At 44.0% G+C, this 27,907-nt stretch overlaps 1 protein-coding gene across 2 annotated transcripts in view; it reads right to left on the bottom strand.

Moving 5' to 3' along the window:
• Positions 1-11,032: 11,032 nt before the first annotated feature.
• Positions 11,033-27,907, bottom strand: part of DLGAP3 (DLG associated protein 3) — a 555,041-nt gene continuing 538,166 nt past the window's right edge. For both annotated transcript variants that reach the window (XM_060784572.2, XM_060784573.2), the window contains exon 12: positions 11,033-11,861. In XM_060784572.2, the coding sequence (XP_060640555.1) occupies positions 11,643-11,861 (219 nt within the window). In that variant the 3' untranslated portion in view covers positions 11,033-11,642. The remainder of the gene's footprint in view (positions 11,862-27,907) is intronic.

Here is a 27,907-nt window from a genome sequence, read left to right as displayed (position 1 = left end):
TTTTTAAGTGCAGGCCAAGGTCTTTAGGCACTGCATTCAGTGTGCTGATCTCTGGGTGCAGTGATAATAATAATAATAATAATAATAATTATTATTATTATTATTATCATTATCATCTATATATATAAAAAAATGCTCTGTGCATAATGAGTACCTTAAAAACAAAAGAACCAATGAACGAAATCACACCAAATCTGGCAACAAAACGTCTCACAACACAAGGAATGACCATGACTCAAAAAAAATATTATTTTGTCATTTGGGAGTTGTAGTTGCTGGGATTTATAGTTCACCTACAATCAAAGAACATTCTGAACTCCATCGACTTGGCACACAGAACTCCCATGACCAACAGAAAATACTGGAAGGGTTTGGTGGGCATTGACCTTGAGTTTGGGAGTTGTAGTTCACCTACATCCACTGTGGACTCAAACAATGATGGATCTGGACTAAACTTGGCACAAGCACTCAAATATGAACACAGATAGAGTTTGGGGGAAATAGACCTTGCCATTTGGGAGTTGTAGTCACTGGGATTCACAGTTCACCTACAATCAAGGAACATTATGAACCCCACGAACGACAGAATCGGGGGCAAACTTCCCACACAGAACCCCCACAACCAACAGAAAATACTTAAGGCCATCCAATCCAACTCCCTTCATCAGGGCAAGAAAAGGTAATCAAAGTCCTCCTGACAAAGAGCCATCCAGCCAGAGATATAGATAGATAGATAGATAGATAGATAGATAGATAGATAGATAGATACAGATAGATAGGAAGTTGTAGTTGCTGGGATTTATAGTTCACCTACAATCAAATAGCATGATAGAATTGAACCAACCAGGACATACAGGACTCCCATGAACAACAGAAAACATGAGAAGGGTTTGGTGAGCATTGACCTTGAGTTTGGGAGTTGTAGTTCACCTACATCCAGAGACTACCGTGGACTCAAACAATGATGGATCCGGACCCAACTTGCTACGAATATTCCATATGCCGAAATATGAACACAGATGGAGTTTGGGGGAAATAGACCTTGACATTTGGGAGTTGCAGTTACTGGGATTTATAGTTCACCTATAATCAAAGAGTTTTCTGAAACCCACAAACAACAGAATTGGGCCAAACTTCCATGACTGTACTTCATGCAATCATGCCGGGCACATGACCTTGGAGGTGTCTATGGGCAGCGCTGGCTCTTCGTCTTAGAAATGGAGATGAGTACCACGCCCAGAGTCGAACACAACTAAACTTAATGTTAGGGGAAATCTTTACCTTTACTAATAATGATAGGGAACCAGGGTTTGAGTCTCCGCTTAAGCCACGGAAACTAACTTGGCTGGATGGCCATCTGTCAGGGGTGATTTGAATGCAATATTCCTGCTTCTTGGCAGGTGGTTGGACTGGATGGCCCATGGTCTCTTCCAACTCTTTGATTCTATGATTCTATGATTCTTAGGCAAATCACAATTTCTCAGGCCCCTTCTGCACTACCATATAATCCTGATTATCAAAGCATATAATCCACATTTTCTGCTCTGAAGTGGATTATATGAGTCTACACTGCCACATAATCCTGTCCACAGCAGATAATCTGGATTTTATATGGCAGCGTAGAAGGGGCCTGAGTCATGGTAGTGAAAGTGGTATCAAACTGCATTAATTCTACAGTGCAGATGAACCCCTGGGATGGCGACGGGCAGCCTTCGTGCTTTCAGATTCTGCTGGTTTCTTCCAAGAATCCCAAGATTGCAATTACTTGCATTTAAATGTAATTGCAGCCTTACTTTAATTTTAATGCAATTTTTAAAATGAACGCAATCAATTTGGCTGTAAATGTTTTCATTCAATCCGGTTTTAATCGTGGATTTGGTTTCGTGACTCAATCGTAACATTTTGAAAAAAAAAAGTATTTCTGTGGAGTAATTTCCAACTCATTTTGCGTCCAACAAATAAACAACATAAGCCTCCCAACAGCTTCAAGATATCTTTGTTTACAGAAATCGAAATGGGGGCGCTTATGGATGCTGTTGCTAAATGTCTGGGACTTAGGGTGCGTCGACATTGTAGAATGAGTTTGGGGAAAACAGACCTTGACATTTGGGAGTTGTAGTTGCTGGGATTTATAATCTATATAAATAAAAATGTAATGTTCGTTTGTGGGATTAACAGAACTCAAAAACCACTGGGGGAATTGACACCAAATTTGGACACAAGACACCTAACAACCCAATGTATGTCCTTCACTCAAAAAATTGGGAATTGTAATTGCTGGGATATATAGTTCACCTACAATCTAAGACCATTCTGAACCCCACCAACAATGGAATTGAACCAAACTTGGCACACAGTTCTCCCATGACCAACAGAAAATACTGGAAGGGTTTGGTGGGCAGTGTCCTTTGGTTTTGGAGTTGTAGTTCACCTACATCTCTGTGGATTCAAACAACGATGGATCTGGTCACCTATGGACCCACCCTGGAGAATTATCCTACTCAGACAACGAGGGATCGCCTAAGTCAGTGATTCTCAACCTGGGGGTCGGGACCCCTGGAGGGGTCGCGAGGAGGTGTCAGAGGGGTCACTAAAGACCACCAGAAAACACAGTATTTTCTGTTGGTCATGGGGGTTCTGTGTGGGACGTTTGGCCCAATTCAATTGTTGGTCGGGTTCAGAATGCTCTTTGATTGTAGGTGAACTATAAATCCCAGCAACTACAACTCCCAAATGTCAAGGTCTATTTCCCCCAAACTCTGCCAGTGTTTACATTTGGGCATATTGAGAATTCGTGCCAAGTTTGGTCCAGATCCATCATTGTTTGAGTCCACAGTGCTCTCTTGATGTAGGTGAACTACAACTCCCAAAACTCAAGGTCAATGCCCACCAAATCCTTCAAGTATTTTCTGTTGGTCATGGGAGTGCCAAGTTTGATTCAGTTCTATTGTTGGTGGTGTTCAGAATGCTCTTTGATTGTAGATGAACTATAAATCCCAGCAACTTCAACTCCCACAGAACAAAATCAGTACCCTTACCCAATCCCACCAGTATTCAAATTTTGGTGTATTGGGTATTTGTGCCAAATTTGGTCCAGTGTATGAAAATACATTCTGCATTTCAGATATTTACATTACTATTCATAACAGCAGCAAAATGACAGTTATGAAGTAGCAATGGAACAAATTTTATGGTTGGGGGTCACCACAACATGAGAAACTGTATTAAGGGGTCGTGGCATTAGGATGGTTGAGAACCACTGGCCTAAGTAAAAGTAAGTAAGTAAAAGTACCAGGTGACAGTCGCATTGAGGAAAAACAACAGGAAAAACTCAGCCGTTATCAGGACCTCAAAATCGAATTGAAAAGGCTCTGGCATAAACCAGTACAGATGGTCCCAGTGGTCATTGGCACACTGGGTGCAGTGCCAAAAGATCTCAGCCGGCATTTGGAAACAATAAACATTAACAACATCACGATCTGTCAACTGCAAAAGGCCACCTTACTTGGATCTGCACCCATCGTTCGAAAATACATCACACAGTCCTAGACGCTTGGGAAGTGTCTGACTTGTGATTTTGTGATATGAAATCCAGCCAATATAAATTTCTCATTTGCTGTGACATATTGTGTTTTTTTTGTGTCAGTATAATAATAATAATAATAATAGTAATCAGAAACTGAAATCCAGTCACTGACCAACACAGTCAGAATCTTCAGCCCAGTTCGACCCAGACAAATGCACCACATTGACATTAAAGAATGGGAAAATTACTCACAGCGTGGGCATAGAAATGCCAAATGGACAAACCATAAAGTGCAATCAGCTTGAAGCCTATAAATATCCGGGCACACTACAGCTGGACAATGTCAAGCATGAACATGTGAAAAATGTGGTCAGCAAAGAATATGTCCAAAGGGCCAGAAAAATGCTGAAGAGCAAATTAAATGGTGGAAATACAATCCAGGCTATCAACACCTAGGCCATCCCCGTCTTCAGATACACTGCTGGGATTGTGAACTGGACGCAAGCAGAGCTGGAGGATCTGGACAGAAAAACAAGAAAACTGATTACAATCCACTACTCATTACACCTGCGTAGTGATGTCGACAGACTTTACCTGCCCAGAAAATCAGGAGGCAGAGGGCTTCTGCAAGTGAAACAAATGGTAGAAGGAGAAAAACATGAACTGGCAGATGATGGGAAAGGCAGTCAAGAAACAACATTGATGGAAGTAAATAATAGAAAACTGCTTCAAGTGCAAAAGACAAAGAGGAAATACGGTAAAAATACAATGCAGAGCAGAAGAGAAAACTGGCAAAAGAAGGCTCTCCATGGACAGTTCCTGGGGAAAATTGACAGCAAATTTGACAAGGAAAAAACATGGATGTGGCTCACAAATGGAATTTGGAAGAAAGCGATCCGGGGGGGGGGGGGGGGGAGCTGATTTTTGCAGCTCAAGAACAAGTCATTCGAACGAATGCCATCAAAGCCAGAACTGAAAAGTCGACGATCCCAAGTGTAGACTCTGCAAGGAAGCAGATGAAATGATGGATCACATCCTCAGCTGCTGCAAGAAGATTGCACAGACGGACTATAAGCAGAGGCAGAATACCATTGCTCAGATGATCCACTGGAACTTGTGCCACAAATGCCATCTGCCTGTGACAAAGACAAGGAAAAGCAACTCATTTGAGATGGCGAAGTGGATAATGCGAAAAGGTTCTTGCATTGTTTTGGCTCAATGCTGGGAAAAGATCCTTTATTTGACACTGGGTTATCAGTTGTGAGATTATGGGAATTGTAGTTCAAAAGAAGACTATTTCCCAGTTCTTGTTTTACTGTTCATTACTACGCAGTACACATTTTTCAAGCCTTTCTTCTTTGCTATGAGGACCAGAAAGTTGCTTCTTGCAACAGAAAAACAAAGCCAAAAGAGTGCCAATTTCTACTGACAGCTCTGATATATATTTCTTCTGTCCGTCCTTGGATTCTGGTCTCTTATTGGTCCATTGTTGAACTGATGAAACGGATATGATCTGTCTCTCTCTTTTGCATGGAACACCAGTTGCTAAGGAAGCTTTGCTACTCTGCCGCTGAATACGTATGCCCAATGTGGAATACATTGTACCACGTTAAAACAGTGGATGTGACTCTTAATGAGACATGCCACATTATCACAGGATGTCTATGCCTAACTGGAGAAATTATATTGTTTAGCTGGTATTACACCACCTGACATCCATCGCGAAGTAGCAGCCAATAATGAAAGGAACAAAGCAGCGACATCTCCAGCCCATCCTCCATTCGGATATCAGCCAGCATGCCAATGCCTTAAATCAAGAAACAGCTTCCTAAGATCGAGAGAGATACTCGCAGGAACACCTCAGCAAGCGAGAATCCAAAAGTGGCAGTCTAAAACCCAGCACCTTAATCATTGGCTGAGACCTGATGAGAAACTTCCTTCTGGGCACATAGAAGATTGGGTGACCTAGAAGGCGCTGAACAGACTTTGCAGTGGCACGACGAGATGTAGAGCCAACCTTGAGAAATGGGGCTACAAAGTGGAATCCACGACATGTGAGTGTGAAGAAGAGCAAACCACTGACCACCTACTACAATGCAACTTGAGCCCTACCACATGCACAATGGATGACCTTCTCATAGCGACACCAGAGGCACTCCAAGTGGTCAGCTTCCGGTCAAAACATTTAGTATATTGCCAAGTTTTTAAAACTTTGCTTGTGTTTTCAAATGCATTTTAACTGTACTCTCAACTCGCTTCTGACATGATAGATTATTATTATTGTTATTATTATTATTATTATTATTATTATTAGTAGTAGTAGTAGTAGATGGGCTCCGCTGCCTTTCAGGCATTTCTAGCATTGCAGTAAGTCAAAACCTCAATGGAGTATTTAGAAAGTGAACGTAAACATTGGAAAAAAGGAGCAAGCAAAGCGACTAAAGAAATGCAAACGCAGCAAAGAGAAGAATTGTAGGGTTTCAGTGTTTCATTCTCTGCAATTCTAAAAATTGGGGCACTGAAGGATAACTTCATGGGGAAAAAAAATCTTATTCAGAGCATTGATGTCCTAATTTTTCTACCTTGATCCAGCCTTCCTTGCGACGTCTCCCTCAAATCCTCCTTTTCCTTGGTTATCGCTGTCTCAATCACAACCGGTGTTAAACAACACCCCTGTGTCCTGCCTTGGAACAAACCACACACAGAGTAGGGACGGAAAGATCCTCATAATTATTCTTTTACTAGATCAAAACATGAGTTTCCTGACAGTTGAGAGGCTCAGTTGGGAAGAATAACATTTCGGCACAATTTTTGCTCTGCTCTCGCCTTGTGTTCAAACACCCTGAACCGTTGCAGAAAAAATATTCTGCAGGGAAAAACATGATTTCACAGAAAACACTCCTTCCTGCGCTGGAAGCCTGTTTTCTATCTACGGGTTATTTTTGTATAAAACTCTCTCCCCATATGTTTTGTTCAACAATGTTTTGGGATGTTCAAGTAGGGGGTGAAGACTGCAGAGGAATATTGCAGCGGGGAGGAAACTACTGCATGTGAGAAGGAAACGGTGAAGGATTTATGTTCCTCATAGAGCAGGCATGGGTAAACTTCGGCCCTCCAGGTGTTTTGGACTCCAACTCCCACAATTCCTAACAGCCGGTAGGCTGTTAGGAATTGTGGGAGTTGAAGTCCAAAACACCTGGAGGGCCGAAGTTTACCCATACCTGTAATGGAGCAATACGGCACCCAATAGACAATCTAGAGCAGTAGGTACTTGTGGGTTTTTTCGGGCTATAGGGCCATGTTCTAGAGGCATTTCTCCTGACGTTTCGCCTGCATCTATGGCAAGCATCCTCAGAGGTAGTGAGGTCTGAGGATGCTACCTCTGAGGATGCTTGCCATAGATGCAGGCGAAACGTCAGGAGAAATGCCTCTAGAACATGGCCCTATAGCCCGAAAAAACCCACAAGAACCTAGTGATTCCAGCCATGAAAGCCTTCGACAATACAATCTAGAGCAGGCTCCCCCAAACCAGTGCTTTCCAGATGGTTTGAGTTACAACTCCCATCATTCCCAGACAGAACCGCCATTAGGTTGGGGTTGAGGAAGGCTGATCTAACCTAATGGTTTAATATAAACTGATTTGAATGTAGAAAGATATGTGCACACAACTCAGAGCAGTGAAATGTGCACGTTATCTATAAAAGAATATTTGACTAAGATTGAGGAATCCTGACTCCATAGTTTTACTCAGCCATTAACTTCAGTGGATGACCATCGGAAACTCATTTTAGCCAGGTTCAACCCATAGGGAAGCAAAATTGACTTCACACTGTGAAAGACCACTGGTGTATCCAGCATAGTCATCCATTTGAATTTACGGGATTGGCCTTTTGCGGATTTGATTATTCATGGATTTGATCAAAACGTTCCCTCTAGGAACCTCTAGGTCATCCATTGTGACACTATACCCAACCTTCTCTTGTCATGCTGGGAGACCTAGATAGATACTGCTGGAAAGAATGCCTCTTTAGGAATCTGTAGATCATCCAGTACATTCTGGGGTTGGGTTCAAGCAAAAGTTGACCATTGAATTGTGCTGGAGGACCTAGAAATTGGGTTGTTGTAGATTTTTTCGGGCTATATGGCCATGTTCTAGAGGCATTTCTCCTGACGTTTCGCCTGCATCTATGGCAAGCATCCTCAGAGGTAGTGAGGTCTGTTGGATCTAGGAAAAAGGGTTTATATATCTGTGGAATGACCAGGGTGAGACAAAGGACTCTTGTCTGCTGGAGCTAGGTGTGAATGTTTCAACTGACCACCTTGATTAGCATTTGATTGCCTGGCAGTGCCTGGAGCAATCTTTTGTTGAGAGGTGATTAGATGTCCTTGTTTGTTTCCTCTGCTGTTCTAATTTTAGAGTTTTTTTTAATACTGGTAGCCAGATTTTGTTCATTTTCATGGTTTCCTCCTTTCTGTTGAAATTGCCCGCATGCTTGTGGATTTCAGTGGCTTCTCTGTGTAGTCTGACATGGTGGTTGTTGGAGTGATCCAGCATTTCTGTGTTCTCAAATGATATATTGTGTCCAGGTTGGTTCATCAGATGCTCTGCTATGGCTAACTTCTCTGAAGTCACCTGATGAACCAACCTGGACACAATATATTATTTGAGAACACAGAAATGCTGGATCACTCCAACAACCACCATGTCAGACTACACAGAGAAGCCATTGAAATCCACAAGCATGCGGACAATTTCAACAGAAAGGAGGAAACCATGAAAATGAACAAAATCTGGCTACCAGTATTAAAAAAAACTCTAAAATTACAACAGCACAACAACAGAGAGGAAACAAACAAGGACATCTCAACAAAAGATTGCTCAAGGCACTGCCAGGCAATCAAATGCTAATCAAGGTGGTCAGTTGAAACATTCACACCTAGCTCCAGCAGACAAGAGTCCTTTGTCTCACCCTGGTCATTCCACAGATATATAAACCCTTTTCCCTAGTTCCAACAGACCTCACTACCTCTGAGGATGCTTGCCATAGATGCAGGCGAAACGTCAGGAGAAATGCCTCTAGAACATGGCTGTATAGCCCCCCAAACAACCTACAACAACCCAGTGATTCCGGCCATGAAAGCCTTCGACAATACATTGACCTAGAAATTCCTGGAGAGGTGTTCTTGAAGGTTTAAAAAGCCATTTATGGTTTTCCCACATTTATGGGGCTCCTGTGCCCTTAACCCCAACGAATATGGAAGCCTGTGCATGATCAATTCTGATGGGCAGCTTTCTCCTTAGAGAGACCTCTTTCATGTCTCATTTGGAACACCTTGGTGGTCTCCTTACTAAGTCCTATCCCTCCTTACCATTTGGAATCAAACTTGATTAGAGTGATCAATATCCACATCGCAAGATTGGATAAAATGGAATAGCCTTACAGACAGAATCCTGTTGGGTCTAATGCTGGTGAAATCCCATCACACTATTAAGGAATGTTGTAGTAGGAGGTAACCTGGACCTCCTTGTGTCAGATTTGAAAAAACGTAGTTTCCAGAGTGTAAACTCCCTCCTCCAATGATTGGCCAGGTGTGTACTGGGACAACCTTCTGTTTTTCCTGCTCTCCCAGATATGTAAAGGCAGGTGGACAACTTCCTGATACAACAAGGTGGCCCTTTTATAGGGGGCAAGAAGAAGTCATCAACTAGCCAGACCACTGGCAGAGTTATGCCAATAGAGTAGGCATCCTCAAACTGCGGCCCTCCAGTTGTTTGGGCTTCAACTCCCAGAATTCCTGACAATTGAACAAGCTCATTAGGGCGTCTGGGAGTTGGAGGCCCAAACAGCTGGAGGGCCACAGTTTGAGGATGCCTGCAATAGAGTGTTATGCTCCACTAGTGGTATTATTGGATGTCAACCATCGTCTGTCACCTCTCTCAATCTGTGGCCATGCTTGTTGACATTTCCCATGCCATGCCACCCTACCCTCCCATACAGTTTCTGCACCACCAGAACACCAATGTGATGGAGCAACATGGCCAGTCAGCTCCAATGAGGGAGCATCCACCGTGTCGTTCCACTTCTCATGCTACAAACATATCCTCAGGCTTCTCAAATCCAGGGTTTCTTTTCTGAGAAGCTCCATCACTTGAGATCTTATGAACCTAAGTCCATTATAATCCAGTTCTCAAGGGGGAAATGTGTACTTTTTTTTCTTCATGCAGATTTTAAATAGGAACGAAATGTAGTAAATATATAGCTGTACTTTTCATCCTCCTTTCAATAGGCCCGAGAGCTTTCCAAACTGTGTCCCTACTTGGGGTTTTTGGATCACCTCATTGAGTAGATCAGTAAAGGCAGACGAGCTTCCCTGAATGAAAACTTGACCTTGCTCTAGGTCAGTTTCCCCACCATCTCTTAAACTGGAAGTCTCCAGATGGATTGTATTACAAGCTCACATCAACCCAAGCCAAGCTTGGAAACAATACAATGTGTAGCTCAACAGATCCAGAGAGAACCAACTTGGAAATAGGGTTTGTTTTAGGGAATATGGTCCATTAATAGTGATGTCTAGACAGTGTGTGTGGATAAAAGCCCACTTTGGACCAGCCTCCCTTAGAATGTGCAGGGGTACCATGGTGGAGAATGGATTCGTGTTCCCTGAAAGAAGGATGATGTTAAAACACAATGCTCTAAGCTAAATGTGTCAGGCCATCTCCTTCACTTTCATCTTGACAATGTTGTCACCTAGATCTTTTACCATCATTGTCTTTCTGTTCTCAGTTTCTGGAGGTTCCTTCCCATCGTCCTCCACGTTGAGCTAGAACTCCAACAAACTGCCGAATAGAGCACAACAGTGATTTCCAGAGCCTTGGGAGTTTTGCTCTTGTTGGTAGAAAGTGATCAGCCAATGGTTCATTCCAACGCACCATCAACCCGTGACTCAAGAGGCCTTCTTAGATTCTTCCCACATGAGCATTACCTCCAAGGCTGAAGAAGTTATCCATATACAGTTGACACTGAGTGGCAACTGATGGATTCCATGTTGGTTAGGGTCTGTGAATCTCCTCTGGGCTTTACTCCAAAAAATAAAGGTGCATCTAAGGTACTGACTCTTAAATGTTCAGCACCTGGTTCAGCCCTTCCAAAGTTTGGGCCAAAACCAAGACTGGATTCAGCATACCTGGCTGGGGAAGCATCAGCTGTCACTCTACCCATCTTAGACAACTCCACCCCAAAAAAGCCAACCCATTGGTCATGTTAAGAGTTAGCCATCTGTGTCAACTGGCAACCCTTGGTTTGCTAGCCTTTTGAAATGGAGAGGTACAATGCTAGCTGCCCGCCTCCCCATTTGACCCATTTGTGTGTCTCCTTGTGAGTCTGTGTGTGGTGGTCTTGGTATGCTTTGTGCGTCTAGGGTCGTGGGGAGTTGGCCTGCTGACCTGGGAAGGGGAGGGGGTCTCCTGAGGAGACGAGAAGGCTCTCGCCATCAGAAACACAGCTGTGGTCTTGGGCAGTGTCTGCCCTTTTTTCGGTTATATTTATAGAAGTACATATACACAATATATTTATATATAAATACTGATGGGCCTAGAACCCATGGATGCATGGGGCGGGGGGAGCTGTCGATGGAAGGGCCCCGAGCCTGCAGGACAGTGAGAAAAGCTCATGGAAAAAGGCTTGGGTCAAGGGGAGAGGAGCTGGGGAGAGGGGAGAATGCTCACCAACCGAGCTGGGACCAAAGGTTATAAGAAGAGAGTCAGAGGAAGGGAAGAGAAGGACGAGGAGGACGGGCTGGCTGGCTGGACCAGAAGGGAGTGATTTGGCAAAGGCCCGTCACCTCCGAATCCTGCTAAAAGTGATACGTGAGGGAACCAGAACGTTGTTTTGTCATGTCTGTCTGGCATCAGGTCCATGGATTGCAAGAGGGGTTTGTTTCGTTTCCTTTAAAAAAGAAGATTATTTTGATTATTTTTCTTGCTGAAGAGACTGCGGCAAGGCTTAGTGTCGCCTTTCCCGGAGAGGTGCTGGAACACACAGGCCACGGATCTCAGCGTGTACTGTGTGTTCGGTCTGTTTGGGGACTTGTTAGAAAAGCCGCTTCCCTCGCCCCTTCACAGTCTGGTCTGGGCTTCCGGGATGTAGATCTCAATGCTGTCCGCACTCTCGGTGGCCGAGCTCTGGCGGAATGAGGCGGCACGCTTGGCCGCCAAGAGCCTCTTGCGAGCCTCCTGCCTTTGCCGGTCGACGGAGTCCAGGGATCGGTCCTTCACTGGGTGCAACCGGGAGCGCGGTGGCTTCTTTGGTATTGGCGGAGGCACCTTCTTTTCCTCCTGGTGAAAAGAAAGAGGGGAAGTTAGGAGAAAAAGGAGGGATTCAGGAAGAGCAAAGTGGCATGGTGTTGCTAGGCTCCCACAGCTTACTTTTAGGGCCTTTCTATTGGAAATTCCATAACCTATTGGAAATAAGTGCACCATAACCTCATCAAAAAGGTAAAAATGATGTCACATCCATTGAAGCCGAGCATCTCCCCCCCCCCCAATAAGAGATAGTAACTTATAGTTCTGCAAAGGGCAAGGGCACCAGACTGCACAATAGGGGTTGAGTCTTGGTCAATATGCAAAGACACTAACAACAGCAAGGACCCCATGAGGCTTTCAGGGAGTAGATTGGTCCCTGGGCTCCAGCCGATGGAAAGAGTTACGGTTTTCCAAGGACCATGGGACCGGCTTCTATCCCAGCGCTGCAGGGCTTTGTGTTTTGGCCCAGTGGAACTCCATAGACTCCTTTTGGTGGCTTTTTGATTTCTGCTACATTCCTGGACTTCACTCTCTTCAAGGACTCGCTCTCTACTAGGCTTGGGTAACCACGGAAAAATTTGGTTCTAAACTCGTTTTGTTTTTAGGGAGCCCTTGCGTTTCGTTTTTTTAATAATTCCGAAATTTACCTTAAAATTTTTTCAAAATTTACGAAATTTCGTAAAATTATGAATCGATTCGTTAATGGCGGATGAGATTGCGCAATATGCTAAAAAAACCTCCAAATGGGACAGGAGGAACTTCTGATGCTTCCCTCTCCCTCTGTTGTTGACTGTTGGTGTGATAAAACAAACAACAACTATAAAACTTGCACCAGACATGCGAAAATAATTACGAAATAATTACGAAATAAATTGAAAAAATTGTTTCGAATCTTAATTACTCCTCACACTATTCCTGCATGGCTCAATATTGGATCGTAAGCTAATTTAAATACGAATTAATAACGAATTACGAAATTAACGAAGGAAATCGCCCAAGCCTACTCTCTACCCATGAACTTTCTTCAAGACAACTTATGAATTCATGCTGTGTCCTGATATCGTCTGCTTTTTATAATTGGTATTATTAATTTCTCTCTGGGGTCCTGGATGGGAAGATACCTGCATATGATTTCCCTGTGTATAATTTCTATATGATTTTTTTGTTTCCTTGTATTCCTGACCCTAGTCTGACCCTTTGCCCCCTTCTCCCTCCAAAGAAATATGTAAGGGGATCACCTGGCCTTCAGCCATTAGCGATTACAGAAACCCCCCAGCCAAAGACACTCTTGCATGGATAATAGGAAAGGATTCTTATTTCTAGCATTGGAGATGGCCCACTAGAGTAAAGAATTGTTTGGCAAAGTTTCTATCACTCTTTAAGTAAGATAAGGGGAAATCTTCCCCTCTGCTTTTTGTTTACTTCCCATTGACAGCATTAACCCCAGGCTGCCCTCATTGTTCTCCTGTCTCACAGCCAGGAAGGATCTGGATATTTTTACCCATGCTGATTTACAACACTCATGAACACAATAGATCGGCCCTACTTGAGACTTCCTTTTTGTCTCGCGAGCCACATGGCATTATTTTTTTCAAAACTAATTCACAGATTCCTTTGTGTTCTATCGTCCCGCCTCCCTCTTTCCTGATTTGCTATCGCCGCCAGGCGGCAGAGGTCTCCCCATTGGATCCTATGGACCACTGGAGCTTCCTGATTGGTCCAGAAGCGCCGGGGGCAGGAGGGCCGCCTCCCAGCTGTTTGCCCATCGTCCAATCACGGTGGAGGGCAGCAGGGAGGCCGGGGCGGGAACTTTGAACTCTGGAACTTTGAATTTACTATAAATATGACTGTATTGGTGTATTCTCCTCATGCTCTGCTGGCGAATGATTGCAGCTCTGCATCCTTTTCAGCTGAATCGCAAATAAAACCTCGATGGCTTTTCTTCAACTTGGTGAGACCTTTCATTGGGAAATCAGGGAAAAATATTGGGTGCTCCTCTGTCTCGCCAGGGAAAAAGAACTCTTTGATGAGTCTAATTGGTCTCTGCCTCCTGACAAAGACCCCTAAATTCCAGCTCTAGATCACCATTAGGTAAATGTGAATCTCCATGAATATGTGGAGACCATTTTTTAAAACCACTAGTCAAGAAAAGCATGACCTTGTTAGAAGTCAACTCTTTTAACAAGTGATATTCACAAGGTTGTGTAAGTTTTTGGGGCTGTGTGGCCATGTTCCAGAAGCATTCTCTCCTTTTTTAAAAAATTATTTTTTCTTAACAAACACCAACAAAATCCATCAACACACACCAACAGCTTTTGATACAATAGACAAGGTTATAGGTAAAATATTTGAAAGAAAGAAAAGAAGAAAGAGCAATAACAACAACAACAACAATAATAATAGAAAGAATACAAAAATTAGCATAGACACTCTCTACACACCAACATAGATACAATATATATATATGTTCTGTGCATAATGAGTACCTTAAAAACAAAAGAACCAATGAACGAAATCACACCAAATTTGGCAACAAAATGTCTCACAACTCAAGGAGTGACCATCACTAAAAAAAAATTGATTTTGTCATTTGGGAGTTGTAGTTGCTGGGATTTATAGTTCACCTACAATCAAAGATCATTCTCAACTCCATCAACGATGGAATTGAACCAAACTTGAACTTCCATGACCAACAGAAAATACTGGAAGGGTTTGGTGGGCATTGACCTTGAGTTTGGGAGTTGTAGTTCACCTACATCCAGAGAACACTATGGACTCAAACAATGATGGATCTGGACCAAACTTGGCACAAGCACTCAATACGCCCAAATATGAACACAGATGGAGTTTATGGAAAATAGACCTTGACATTTGGGAGTTGTAGTCACTGGGATTCACAGTTCACCTACAATCAAAAAGCATTCTGAACCCCATGAACAACAGAATCGGGGGCAAACTTCCCACACAGAAACCTCATGACCAACAGAAAATACTTAAGGCCATCCAATCCAACTCCCTTCATCAGGGCAAGAAAACATAATCAAAGTCCTCCTGACAAAGAGCCATCCAGCCATAGATATAGATAGATATGATTCACACACAGAGAGATATAGTATCATAGATTTGAAAGGGACCCTTAAAGAAGGACAATGGTATGTTGCATTTTCCAGGGTGGGCAAACAAGACACTCTCCACATCAACACTGACAAAGAAACAGCAAGGAATACTGTTTACCCACAAGCAGAAAGAAATTACATATATTAGAAACCAACACTTTCTCATTACTTTATTTTCCAGATCAACAGACTGGGCCACAGCAACGCGTGGCAGGGGACAGTTAGTTATTCATATTACTTCCAGACTGCTTAATGTGGTAGTACTTATTTCTATACATTGACTTCCTTTCCACTTGTTAATGTCCCTGTACATATACCTTATGTTTGGCCCTAAGGATTTCTTTATTTCACTTTTATGAACACTTGTAGTTGCTGTTTTTTAAAGAAATTAATAAAGTTGTTCCAATTTGTTTTGTTTTAAACATTTCTGTTCTGAGCTATGTTTTGGGTCAATAGATCCATATTCATGATATCTAATACTTTCTCAAGGGGCCCCTAATGGCGCAGTGGGTTAAAGCACTGAGCTGCTGAGCTTGTTGACCAAAAGGTCGCAGGTTCGATTCCAGGGAGCGGCGTGAGCTTCTGCTGTCAGCCCTAGCTTCTGCCAACCTAGCAGTTCGAAAACATGCAAATGTGAGTAGATCAATAGGTAACGCTCCGGTGGGAAGGTAACGGTGCTCCATGCGGTCATGCTGGCCACATGACCTTGGAGGTGTCTATGGACAACGCTGGCTCTTCGGCTTAGAAATGGAGATGAGCACCACACCCCAGAGTCAGACATGGCTGGACTTAATGTCAGGGGACAACCTTTACCCTTTTACCTAATACTTTCTCAATCCACCCATTCGTTGTAGCTGTTTCTTTAGCTTTCCAGAAACAAGCTATACTTGTTCTTGCCGCTATAGCAAGGTAGAAGAAGGTCTTATCACTATTTCTACCAATTTGGAAATCTATAATTCCCAATAAATTCCCAATTCCCTTTTTTCTCTTCAGAGCTTATAAATCATTTGCCTTTTACAGAAGCATTCTCTCCTGATGTTTTGCCTGCACCTATGGCATGAATCCTTAGAAGCTGTGAGGACCTCACAACCTCTGAGGGTGCCTGCCATAGATGCAGGCAAAACATTAGGAGAGAATGCTTCTGGAACATGGCCATACAGACCCAAAAACTTACAGCAACCCAGTGACTCCAGAGGTGAAAGTCTTGGAGTTGTAGTTCACCTACATCCAGAGAGCACTGTGGACTCAAACAATGATGGATCTGGACCAAACTTGGCACGAATACTCAATATGTCCAAATGTGAACACTGGTGGAGTTTGGGGAAAATAGAGCTTCACATTTGGGATTTGTAGTTGCTGGGATTTATAGTTCACCTACAATCACAGAGCAATCTCAACTCCACCAACGATAGAATTGGGCCAAACTTCCCACACAGAATCCCCATGACCAACAGAAAATAACGTGTTTCCTGATGGTCTTTGACGACCTCTCTGACACCCCCTTGCGACCCCCTCAGGGGTCCCGACCCCCAGGTTGAGAAACCCTAGGGTAGAGTGATAAGCAACAGCTAGAATCATATTTGGACGAGACCCTCAGAACTATCCAATCCACCCCCTTCTGCTAGGCAGGAATACCCAATCCAAGCACTCCTGATTGATGGCCATCCCTCCTCCATTTCAATACCCCCAGAAAAGGAGACTCAATCTTATTCCAAAGTAGCATATCTCACCACTAAATGGCTAAGATTCAGGTGGAATCACTTTTCCTGAAGCTTGAATCCAGCAGGAAACAAACTCTCTCCATCTCCAATATGACCACCTCCTACACAACCGTTGAAGGTACAAGAACCCTAGGCTTCATGCCACAAAGTTCTTTTTTTTTTTTGCATCCTATCACAACACTTTGATGGCCGAAAGCGAGGAGGAGCTGAGGAGCCTTCTAATCAAGGTGAAAGAAGAAAGCGCAAAAGCCGGGTTGCAGCTAAACATCAAAAAAACCAAGATCATGGCAACAAGAATGATTGACAACTGGAAAATAGAGGGAGAAAATGTGGAGGCCGTGACAGACTTTGTATTTCTAGGTGCAAAGATTACTGCAGATGCAGACTGTGGCCAGGATATCAGAAGACGCTTACTTCTTGGGAGGAGAGCAATGTCCAGTCTCGATAAAATAGTAAAGAGTAGAGACATCACACTGGCAACCAAGATCCATTGCCTAGTCAAAGCCATGGTATTCCCTGTAGTAACCTACGGATGTGAGAGCTGGACCTTAGGGAAGGATGAGCGAAGGAAGATCGATGCTTTTGAACTGTGGTGTTGGAGGAAAGTTCTGAGAGTGCCTTGGACAGCGAGAAGATCCAACCAGTCCATCCTCCAGGAAATAAAGCCCGACTGCTCATTGGAGGGAAGGATACTAGAGACAAAGCTGAAGTACTTTGGCCACATCATGAGGAGACAGCAAAGCCTAGAGAAGACAATTATGTTGGGGAAAGTAGAAGGCAAAAGGAAGAGGGGCCGACCAAGGGCAAGATGGATGGATGGCATCCTTGAAGTGACTGGACTGACCTTGAAGGAGCTGGGGGTGGTGACAGCCGACAGGGAGCTCTGGCGTGGGCTGGTCCATGAGGTCACGAAGAGTCTGAGACGACTGAACGAATGAACAACAACATCACACTGGAGGTGAGTGAAGACATTGGGGATGGTATCATGGACCAATTTCCTTCTCACGGATTGCAAGCCCAAATGCCTTCATTTTCCTTTGAAGACCTTCTCAATATGGTGACATGAAGTGAACATGCATTTGGAGGTAGTATGAGGTTCTGGAGCACTTGTGGGGTGGGGTAAATATCCGTGTTTTCATGCATTTGAGGGGACGTTTCAAGTGACGTTAATACAAAAATTGTCCACAAGATCACAGTATTTATTGTACAAATTACTGGGGAAGCTTGGGAGGCTCCAAGGGTCATAAAAGAAGCATCAAGAAGCATCAAGAGGAGATATATAACCCTCAAGTCACACTTTGCCCACTCCGTATTATGAAGTGATCCCATCTCTGTAACAATTATTATTATTATTATTATTATTATTATTATTATTGTTATTATTATTAAACTTTATTTGTACCCCGCTAGCATCTCCTGAAGGACTCGATGCGGCTTACAAAGGCCAAGGCCTCAAACACAATACAACAATACAAAACCTAAGGCAAATTAAAAACAATTAAAGCAATATAAACAACAAGCAATAAACAATACACTAAGACACAATAAAACTGGGCCGGGGCAGAGTAATGGGTACAGGATTAAAAGTGCTGATGTGACAGGTGGTATATAAGGCATTATAGGGCAAGTGCAGTGTGCGGTGTGCAGCAATCTTAGTGCTAATAAAGTGCTTATGGGACTTGGTATTGGAGATTTCCTATTCTGGGAAGGCACATCGGAACAGCCAGGTCTTCAAGTTCTTTCTGAAGACTGCCAATGTAGGGGCCTGTCTAAGATCTTTGTGGAGGGTGTTCCAGAGTTGGGGGGCCACCACAGAAAAGGCCCTGTCTCGTGTCCCCACCAAGCGTGCTTGCGACGCAGGCGGGATCACGAGCAGGGCCTCTCCAGATGACCGAAGTGAGCGCATGGGTTTGTAGATGGAGATGCGGTCACGCAGGTAGGATGGTCCCAAACCGTTCAGGGCTTTGTAGGTAAGCACCTGCACCTTAAATTGGGCTCGGAAAATAAACGGCAGCCAGTGGAGTTCCTTGAACAGGAGGGTTGACCTCTCTCTGTAAGGAGCCCCGGCTAACATACTGGCTGCTGCCCATTGGACCAGTTGGAATTTCCGAGCTGTTTTCAAGGGCAGCCCCACATAGAGCGCATTGCAGTAGTCCAATCTGGAGGTGACCAAGGCATGGACCACCCCGGCCAGATCAGCCTTCGCGAGGTACGGTCGCAGGTGGCGCACGAGTCTCAATTGTGCGAAAGCCCTCCCAAACACCGTCGACGCCTGAGCCTCAAGCGTAAGCGATGAATCCAAGAGGACTCCCAAACTGCGGACCTGTGGCTTCAGGGGGAGTGTAACCCTGTCCAGCACAGGTTGCCACCCTATACCCCGGTCAGGTTTACGATCGACCAGGAGGACCTCTGTCTTGTCGGGATTGATCTTCAGCTTGTTCCTCCTCATCCAGATAGACACAGCGGCCAGGCACTCGTCCAGCACCCGAGAGGCCTCCTTGGAATTGGGTGGAAAAGAGTAGTAGAGTTGTGTGTCATCTGCATAGAGGTGGCACCTAACTCCAAAACTCTGGATGACCTCTCCCAGCGGTTTCATGTAGATGTTAAAAAGCATGGGAGACAGGATAGAGCCTTGCGGGACCCCACAGATCAAAGGCCAGGGGTCCGAGCAGGCATCTTCCAGCTTCACCAACTGAGATTGACCCTCCAGGAAGGACCGGAGCCACGACAAAAACTACAGGCAAAATACCTGAGTTTTGAAAATAGGCTCATAAGTGTTTCTAAAGAAAGAGAGAGCCACCCTCCTACAGTTGCCAACCCTGCCATAAACACAGAATGATGAGTGACACTAGGGAGATATTATATTTTTGGCATGGTACTGCAAAAGAAGCAGCTGGCATAGAAATGCAAATCTAAGTGAGGGTACATCCGGCTTGACTAAAAAAACCAGAAAGTCCTAGATTTGGTTCCTGTCCTTTCTGCTTTCCTTTTGCAGATCCATACATGCTTTGGGTTGCTGTGAATTTTCTGGGTTGTATGGCCTTGCTCCAGAAGCATTCTCTCCTGACGTTTCGCCCACATCCATGGCAGGCAACCTCAGAGGTTGTGAGGTTCTAAACTCGTTTTGTTTTTAAGGGGCCCTTGCGTTTCGTTTTTTTTTAAGAATTCAGAAATTTTCCTTTTAAAAATTTCAAAATATACGAAATTTCGTAAAATTACGAATCGATTCGTTAGTGGCGGACGCGATTGCGCAATATGCTAAAAAAAACCTCCAAATGGGTCAGGGGGAACATCTGAAGCTTCTCTCTCCCTCTGTTGTTGACTGTTGGTGTGATAAAACAAACAACAACTATATTATATTATATTATTCTAATATTATTATATTATATTGTTGTATATTATATTATAATATTATTATATTATATTATTATATATTATATTATATTATTCTAATATTATTATATTATATATTATATATAATATTATAATATAATATATTATAATATATTATATAATATTATAATATACAATTATAATATAATATAATAATATAGTAATATAATATAATATACAATAATATAATATAATATACAATACTATAATATAATAGTATTTTAATAATATAATATAATATAATATATATTATATTATATTATTATAATATTATTATATTATATATTATATTATAATTGTATTTTATATTATATTATATTATATTATTTTATACTAGCTGTACCTGGCAACGCATTCCTGTGGCATAGAGTGAGGGTATGAAAAATAAATTAATGAGAAATTTTGGGCAAGAAGGATGCCAGGAGAAAGAGGAGGGAGGGGGGAATGTGGGATTTGCCGGAAGGAAGGAAGGAAGGTAGCCCAGTGCAGCCCAGAGTGAAATAATTACGAAATAATTACGAAAATTGGAAAAATTGTTTCGATTCTTAATTACTCCTCACACTATTCCTGCATGGCTCAATATTGGATCGTAAGCTAATTTAAATATGAATTAATAACGAATAACGAAATTAACGAACTGGATTGCCCAAGCCTATTCTATATCTATGGAAGGTCCAGGGTGGAAGAAATAACTCTTGTCTGTTGGAGGCAAGTGTGAATGTTGCAATTAATCACGTTGATTAGCATTGCAAAGCCTTGCAGCTTCAAAGCTTGGCTTCTTCCTGCCTGGTGCAATCCTTTGTTGGGAGGTGTTAGCTGGCCCTGATTGTTTCATGTCTGGAATTCCCCTGTTGTTGTTTTTGTCATGTCAGGAGCGACTTGAGAAACTGCAAGTCGCTTCTGGTGTGAGAGAATTGGCCATCTGCAAGGACGTTGCCTAGGGGACGCCCAGATGATTTGATCCCCCTGTTTACTGAGTGTTGTTCTTTATTTACTGCCCTGATTTTAGAGGTTTTTTTTAGTACTGGTAGCCAGATTTTGTTTATTTTCATGGTTTCCTCCTTTCTGTTGAAATTATCCACATGCTTGTGGATTTCAATGGCTTCTCTGTGTAGTCTGACATGGTGGTTGTCAGAGTGTACATATACCATGCAGCTGTGGACAAGTCTACATAGGGACCACCCAATGCAGCATTCCCCAAACACAAATCAAGGAACATGAAACGCACTGCAGATTGACTCAACCAGAGAAGTCAGACACAGCAGAGCACATGATGAACCAACCTTGACACAGCATATTATTTGAGAACATAGAAATGCTGTACCACTCTAACAATCACCATATCAGACTACGCAGAGAAGCCATTGAGTCATAGCTCTGAGTCATGGAAGCCATGGAAAAGTCTTCAGAGACCTCTCAACACCATCTTAATCTAGACTGAGGGTGCATCTACACTGCAATAAAACTTTTAGTATATATCAAGCATGAACAAACTTTGTTCCTCTGGGTGTTTTGAACTCTTAACTCCCACAATAGTGGTTGTTGGAGTGTATATATACCATGCAGCTGTGGACAAGTCTACATAGAGACCACCAAATGCAGCATTGCCTGGACACGAATCAAGGAACATGAAAGGCACTGCAGACTAACTCAACCAGAGAAGACATCCATAGCAGAGCGCTGGATGAACCAACCTAGACCCAGCATATGATTTGAGAACACAGAAATGCTGGACCACTCTGACAGCCACCATGTCAGACTACACAGAGGAGCCATTGAAATCCACAAAAAATGCACAACTTCAACAGAAAGGAGGAAATTACGAAAATGAACAAAATCTGGCTACCAGTATTAAAAAACACTAAAATCAGGACAGTAAATAAAGAACAACACTCAGAAAACAGGGGAATTGCAGACAAGAATCTATCTACCTCTCAACAAAGGATTTCCCCAGGCAGGAATCATAGAATCATAGAATCAAAGAGTTGGAAGAGACCTCATGGGCCATCCAGTCCAACTGATGCCAAGCATCCCCCCCCCAAGTATTTATAGTTCGCCAAGGGCCGGACAATGGATTCTGTTGCTTCCTGACCCAGCTCCCCCTTCAGCTCCAGCTCCTGTTCCTAGAAGGAGCCAATCTTCTGTTGACCAACCCGGACCTTGGACTGATCTTCTGGTGGCCAGCCTAATGCATGGACTGGCCCCTGCACCCAAAACCCTTCCGTCCAGACTTTGGGACTTCTAGTTCTTTCCTCTCTCTTTTTATGAAATGAATAAAATATTTTCTTATTACTATGGATTGGGGTCGGGATGGGTGGTGGGTTGTGATATATGAAATGCCTGTATATTGGTGATGCCTGTGGCCTATGAAAATGAAATATGTAACCCTTATGGACTCCCCTGTGTCTTCCCCTCTTGACCCTTCACCCAAAAAGAAACCAGCAAGACCAGGAACTGCCTGGGGAAAGAGCCCAAGCCTCTTTTCCCCAAATCACCCATTGATTAACTCATTTTGCATGGACAAAGCTGCTGACCTCCCCCCATTTCGTCATCGGAGCAAGGCCAACGATGGAGGAAGAGTCAACAGAGCCCCCGGAAAGAAGAGCTGATTAATTCAACCAGGTGCTGTTGATCCCTCGGGCGGTCTGGCATCGATCTAGTTATTCAAATTCCCTGCCAGACTCATCAAGGACAGGAAAGCCTTTGTTTGCCCAACATCACCCTCTTCCCGCCTTGGACAATAGCCCGCATTCCAGCGGGCAGGAAAGCCCAAATCCCATCATCTTCCCCCTTTGTCTGCGGCCGTCCCGCCCTCCTCGCTCCTGATTGGCCCAAACTCAGAGGCGAGCGGAGGGCGCCCATTGGCCCTCTTGAGGCACAGGAACGTTCTGATTGGCTGGGAGCCGGGGCGGGCCGCCAAGCCTCCTCCCAGCTGTTCCAGCCTCAGCCAATCAGCATCAAGCCGGCCGGTAAGGGGCGGCGGGAGTTTCAAACTGCTTTCTTTGTCCTGTACTGTATAAAAACGTCTGAAATTCTTGTACCAGTATGCTTTGCAGTGGAACGATTCCTGTAAATCATCCATTCAGCTGAATCGCAAATAAACGCCTCGATCCTGGTCTCCTTTCGCCTCTGGTGAGCTGATTGCTTTTAGATAACTTCTGCGCTCTTGGATTGGCTTCCGGAAAAATCTCACCAAGGTTTCCAGGACCCTCTTTGGTGCGGTCCTTGGGCTCTCCTTTCTGGGGGAGCCCCCTAAAAGAGCTCGATAACACAACCCCCTGCCAAGAAGCAGGAATATTGCATTCAAATCACCCCTGACAAATGGCCATCCAGCCTCTGCTTAAAATCAACCAGGCCTTGAAAATTCAAGGCTTTGGAATGCTAATCAAGGTGATTAATTGCAACATGGACACTTGCCTCCAACAGACAAGAGTTCTTTCTCCCACCCTGGACCTTCCACAGATATATAGACCTCCCTTGCTTAGTTTCCAATATACCTCAAAACCTCTGAGGATTTTTTTTTTGTCGTGTCAGGAGCGACTTGAGAAACTGCAAGTCGCTTCTGTTGTGAGAGAATTGGCCGTCTGCAAGGACGTTGCCCAGGGGACGCCCAGATGATTTGATGTTTTTATCATCCTTGTGGGAGGCTTCTCTCATGTCCCCACATGAGAAGCTGGAGCTGATAGAGGGAGCTCATCCGCCTCTCCCTGGATTCGAACCTGCGACCTGTCGGTCTTCAGTCCTGCCGGCACAGGGTTTAACCCACTGCGCCACCGGGGGCTCCACCTCTGAGGATGCTTGCCAGAGATGTGGGCAAAACGTCAGGAGAGAATGCTTCTGGAACATGGCCATACAGCCCGGAAAACTCGCAGCAACCCATGAAAGCCTTCGACAACACATTCATACATGCTTTGTTTATCCCAGATCATTTAAAAAAATCTATCAGACACTTTTTGCACCAGCTTCGGGGTTCACTTTATTTTAACCGTGTAATATTGGAGGGGCAAGGAACCGAACTGGGGACTTTTCAATCAATCTGGATGCGCTCCGAGAGGAACTCTCCACTCATAGAATGGGCTTAAAAAAATTAAGAGATGGCCCCCTCCTCTCAACACTCCATGTTTGGAAGAAATGGCAAAATAAATTACAAATAAATAAAATAGATCCCTTATTATTATTATTATTATTATTATTATTGTTATATTATTATAACTTTATTTGTACCCCGCTAGCATCTCCCAAGGGATTCGATGCGGCTTACAACAGGCCGGAGCCCAACACTATACAACAATACAGTACCTAGGAAATAAAACAGTTAAGCAAAAACAATAACAATAGCAGTACAACAAGACATTATTAAAACTGAGCCGGCCGGAGTAGGGTACAGGATTAAAAGTGCTGATGTGTCGGAGGGATATGGGATTAAAATATAAGTGCAGTGTGCGGTGATCTTGGTTCTATCTAAAGTGCTTCTGGGATTTGGTACTGGGGTTTCTAGTCTGAAAAGGCACATTGGAACAGCCAGGTTTTCAAATTCTTTCTGAAGACTGCCAATGTAGGGGCTTGTCTGAGATCTTTCAGGAGGGCATTCCAGAGGCGGGGGGCCACCACAGAGAAGGCCCTGTCTCGTGTCCCCACCAAACGCGCTTGTGACGCGGGCGGGCTCACGAGCAGGGTCTCTCCAGATGACCGGAGTGAACGTGTGGGTTCATAGACAACGATACGGTCACGCAGGTAGGGTGGTCCCAAACCGTTCAGGGCTTTGTAGGTAAGCACCTGCACCTTAAATTGGGCTCAGAAAATAAACGGCAGCCAGTGGAGCTCCTTAAACAGGAGGGTTGACCTCTCTCTGTAATGGGCCCCAGTTAACATCCTGGCTGCTGCCCGTTGGACCAATTGGAGTTTCCGAGCCGTTTTCAAGGGCAGCCCCACGTAGAGCGCATTGCAGTAATCCAGTCTGGAGGTGACTAAGGCGTGGACCACCCCGGCCAGATCAGCCTTAGCGAGGTACGGTCGTAGCTGGCGCACAAGTCTCAGTTGTGCAAAAGCCCTCCCGGCCACCGCCGACGCCTGAGCCTCAAGCGTGAGCGATGAGTCCAGGAGGACTCCCAAGCTACGGACCTGTGGTTTCAGGGGGAGTGTAACCCCGTCCAACACAGGTTGCCACCCTATACCCCGATCTGGTTTACGATCGACCAGGAGGACCTCTGTCTTGTCAGGATTGATCTTCAGCTTGTTCGTCCTCATTCAGATAGACACAGCGGCCAGGCACTCGTCTAGCACCCGAGAGGCCTCCTTGGAATTAGGTGGAAAAGAGTAGTAGAGTTGTGTGTCATCTGCATAGAGATGGCACCCAACTCCAAAACTCCGGATGACCTCTCCCAGCGGTTTCATGGGAGAGGTCACCCTCTCCCAGGGTTTCCGCTAGAAACCCTGGAAAATAAAGATAATACATTTTGGGATTTAATCAGGTCCCTGAGAGATAATGGAGTAAAGAAGATAGGAGACCTCTTTGAATTCAATGGAGATATTAAAAAAATGGGATAAGATAAAGGACAAAGTATTGGATAGCTTGGTTAGGCTTGTCACAAAGAGCACAAGAAATAAAAAAGAAACATCAGATGCCCCATTGGATAGAATAATAGGCTGGAAAATAGAAAAAGAGAAGGGCATTATAGGGGAAATTGGCTCACATTATGAAAAACACTTCTAACAAATGCTGGCATAAATGCGGGGAGACTGGTACTTTTTCACACATGTGGTGGGACTGCTCTGAAATCCAAAAATATTATAATACTGTATTGTCGAAGGCTTTCATGGCTGGAATCATTAGGTTCTTGTGGGTTTTTTTCGGGCTATAGAGCCATGTTCTAGAGGCATTTCTCCTGACGTTTCGCCTGCATCTATGGCAAGCATCCTCAGAGGTGAGGATGCTTGCCATAGATGCAGGCAAAACGTCAGGAGAAATGCCTCTAGAACATGGCTCTATAGCCCGAAAAAAACCCACAAGAACCTATTATAATACTGTTAGAGAAGTAATAAAGGAAATAACAGAGCAAAATCTACATTGGAATAAAGCTCGATTTCTGTCCCTCACCATAGAGGTAAAGGAGGGAAACAACGAATGGTCAGATATATTGAAATTTATGATAGCCGCTATACATGCCACAACCGTCAGAGGTTGGAAAGATAAAACAAGGTGGGACCTGAAAACCTGGTGGTCTTATCTCTCTGAATATTTAATTAATGATTTCATCTATGAAAAGAAAAATAAATACTTGAATATTCAGTCAAGACAAGATTGGTTTAGGAAATGGTCTTGTTTAATGGACAAAATAGGAGGAAAAGATAGTTACAGAACTTTAAATCAGGCCTTCCAGACAATTAAATCAATGAACTGATTTAAGTAAACCCAGATGGGGGGTGGGAGGGAGGTGGGAAGAGGGTGGTCAAGGTGGGTGGGTGGGTGAGATGGGGAGTTTAGAGGGGTTAGAAATCAAGACATCGCTGATATCGCTGAGCCTGGAACCCCAGGTTTCAGCGGTGGTCAGGGGAGCATTTGCACAATTAAAACTTGTGCGCCAGCTGCGTCCGTACCTTGGGAAGGCTGACTTGGCCACGGTAGTACACGCTTTGGTTACATCCCGCTTAGATTACTGCAATGCTCTCTACGTGGGGTTGCCTCTGAAGACTGCCCGGAAGCTGCAGCAAGTACAACGCGCGGCAGCCAGATTACTAACGGGTGCTGGGTACAGGGAGCACACCACTCCACTGTTACTCGAACTACACTGGCTGCCGATTAGCTTCCGAGCACAATTCAAAGTGCTGGTGTTAACCTATAAAGCCCTAAACGACTCCGGCCCTGTTTACCTCTCCGAACGTATTCTCCCCTACGAACCATCAAGACCACTAAGATTGTCTGGAGGGGCCCTGCTCTCGGTCCCTCCGCCTGCACAAGCAAGGCTGGTGGGGACGAGGGACAGGGCCTTCTCGATGGTGGCCCCTCGACTTTGGAACTCCCTGCCATTAGAGATCAGAACTGCCCCCTCCCTCATGACGTTCAGGAAACTAACAAAGACCTGGTTGTGGAACGCGGCATTTGACAACTGATTTAATTCTTTGCCCACATGAAAGGAGGATGATGAATGGGATTGTGATGGTGTTGGACGATTGGCTCTTTTAACTGTGATGATAATGTTTTAATGTGTATGGTGCTGATATTTTAATCGTGTTATGAAGTGGCATTGTGTTGTTATTGTATATTCTTTGTATGTTAACACATGTTGTGAACCGGTCCGAATCCCTCTTTGAAGGTGAGAGGGTCGGTATATAAAACCTTGAAATAAACAAATAAATAAATAAGATATACGGTCAGAGGTGGCCCTAGGTAATTTTCAACGGTAAGCAAAAAGTATTTTGCCCCCCCCCCCCCAACCAATCACTGATATATATTTTCTGTTGGTCGTGGGAGTTCTGTGTGCCATATTTGGTTCAATTCCATCATTGGTGGAGTTCAGAATGCTCTTTGATTGTAGGTGAACTATACATTCCAGTAACTACAACTCGCATATGTCAAGGTCTATTTTCCCCCAAGAGCGCCTCAAGAGCGCCCCTGGGCAAAATCAACTATACTGCAAATGCTTACTTTGCGTAATGGGTTGAGCCGTAAAGGGAAGCACAATTGGAACCTGTATCCTGGCCATAAAAATTGTAATCAGTTTTTGATATTATCTTTTAGACGGCTAAAGTTCGTATTGTATTGTTTTGTTATCTGTATGGAGAAATTAAGAAAAAATTCAAAAAAAAATATATAATGGGCCAAACAGAAGCACCACTTACAGTCGTCCAG

Source organism: Anolis sagrei, chromosome X (assembly GCF_037176765.1).
Source record: "Anolis sagrei isolate rAnoSag1 chromosome X, rAnoSag1.mat, whole genome shotgun sequence".
Taxonomy (NCBI): Eukaryota; Metazoa; Chordata; class Lepidosauria; order Squamata; family Dactyloidae; genus Anolis; species Anolis sagrei.
The sequence above is the reverse complement of the archived record's forward strand: the minus strand, read 5'-3'. Positions and strand labels throughout refer to the sequence as shown.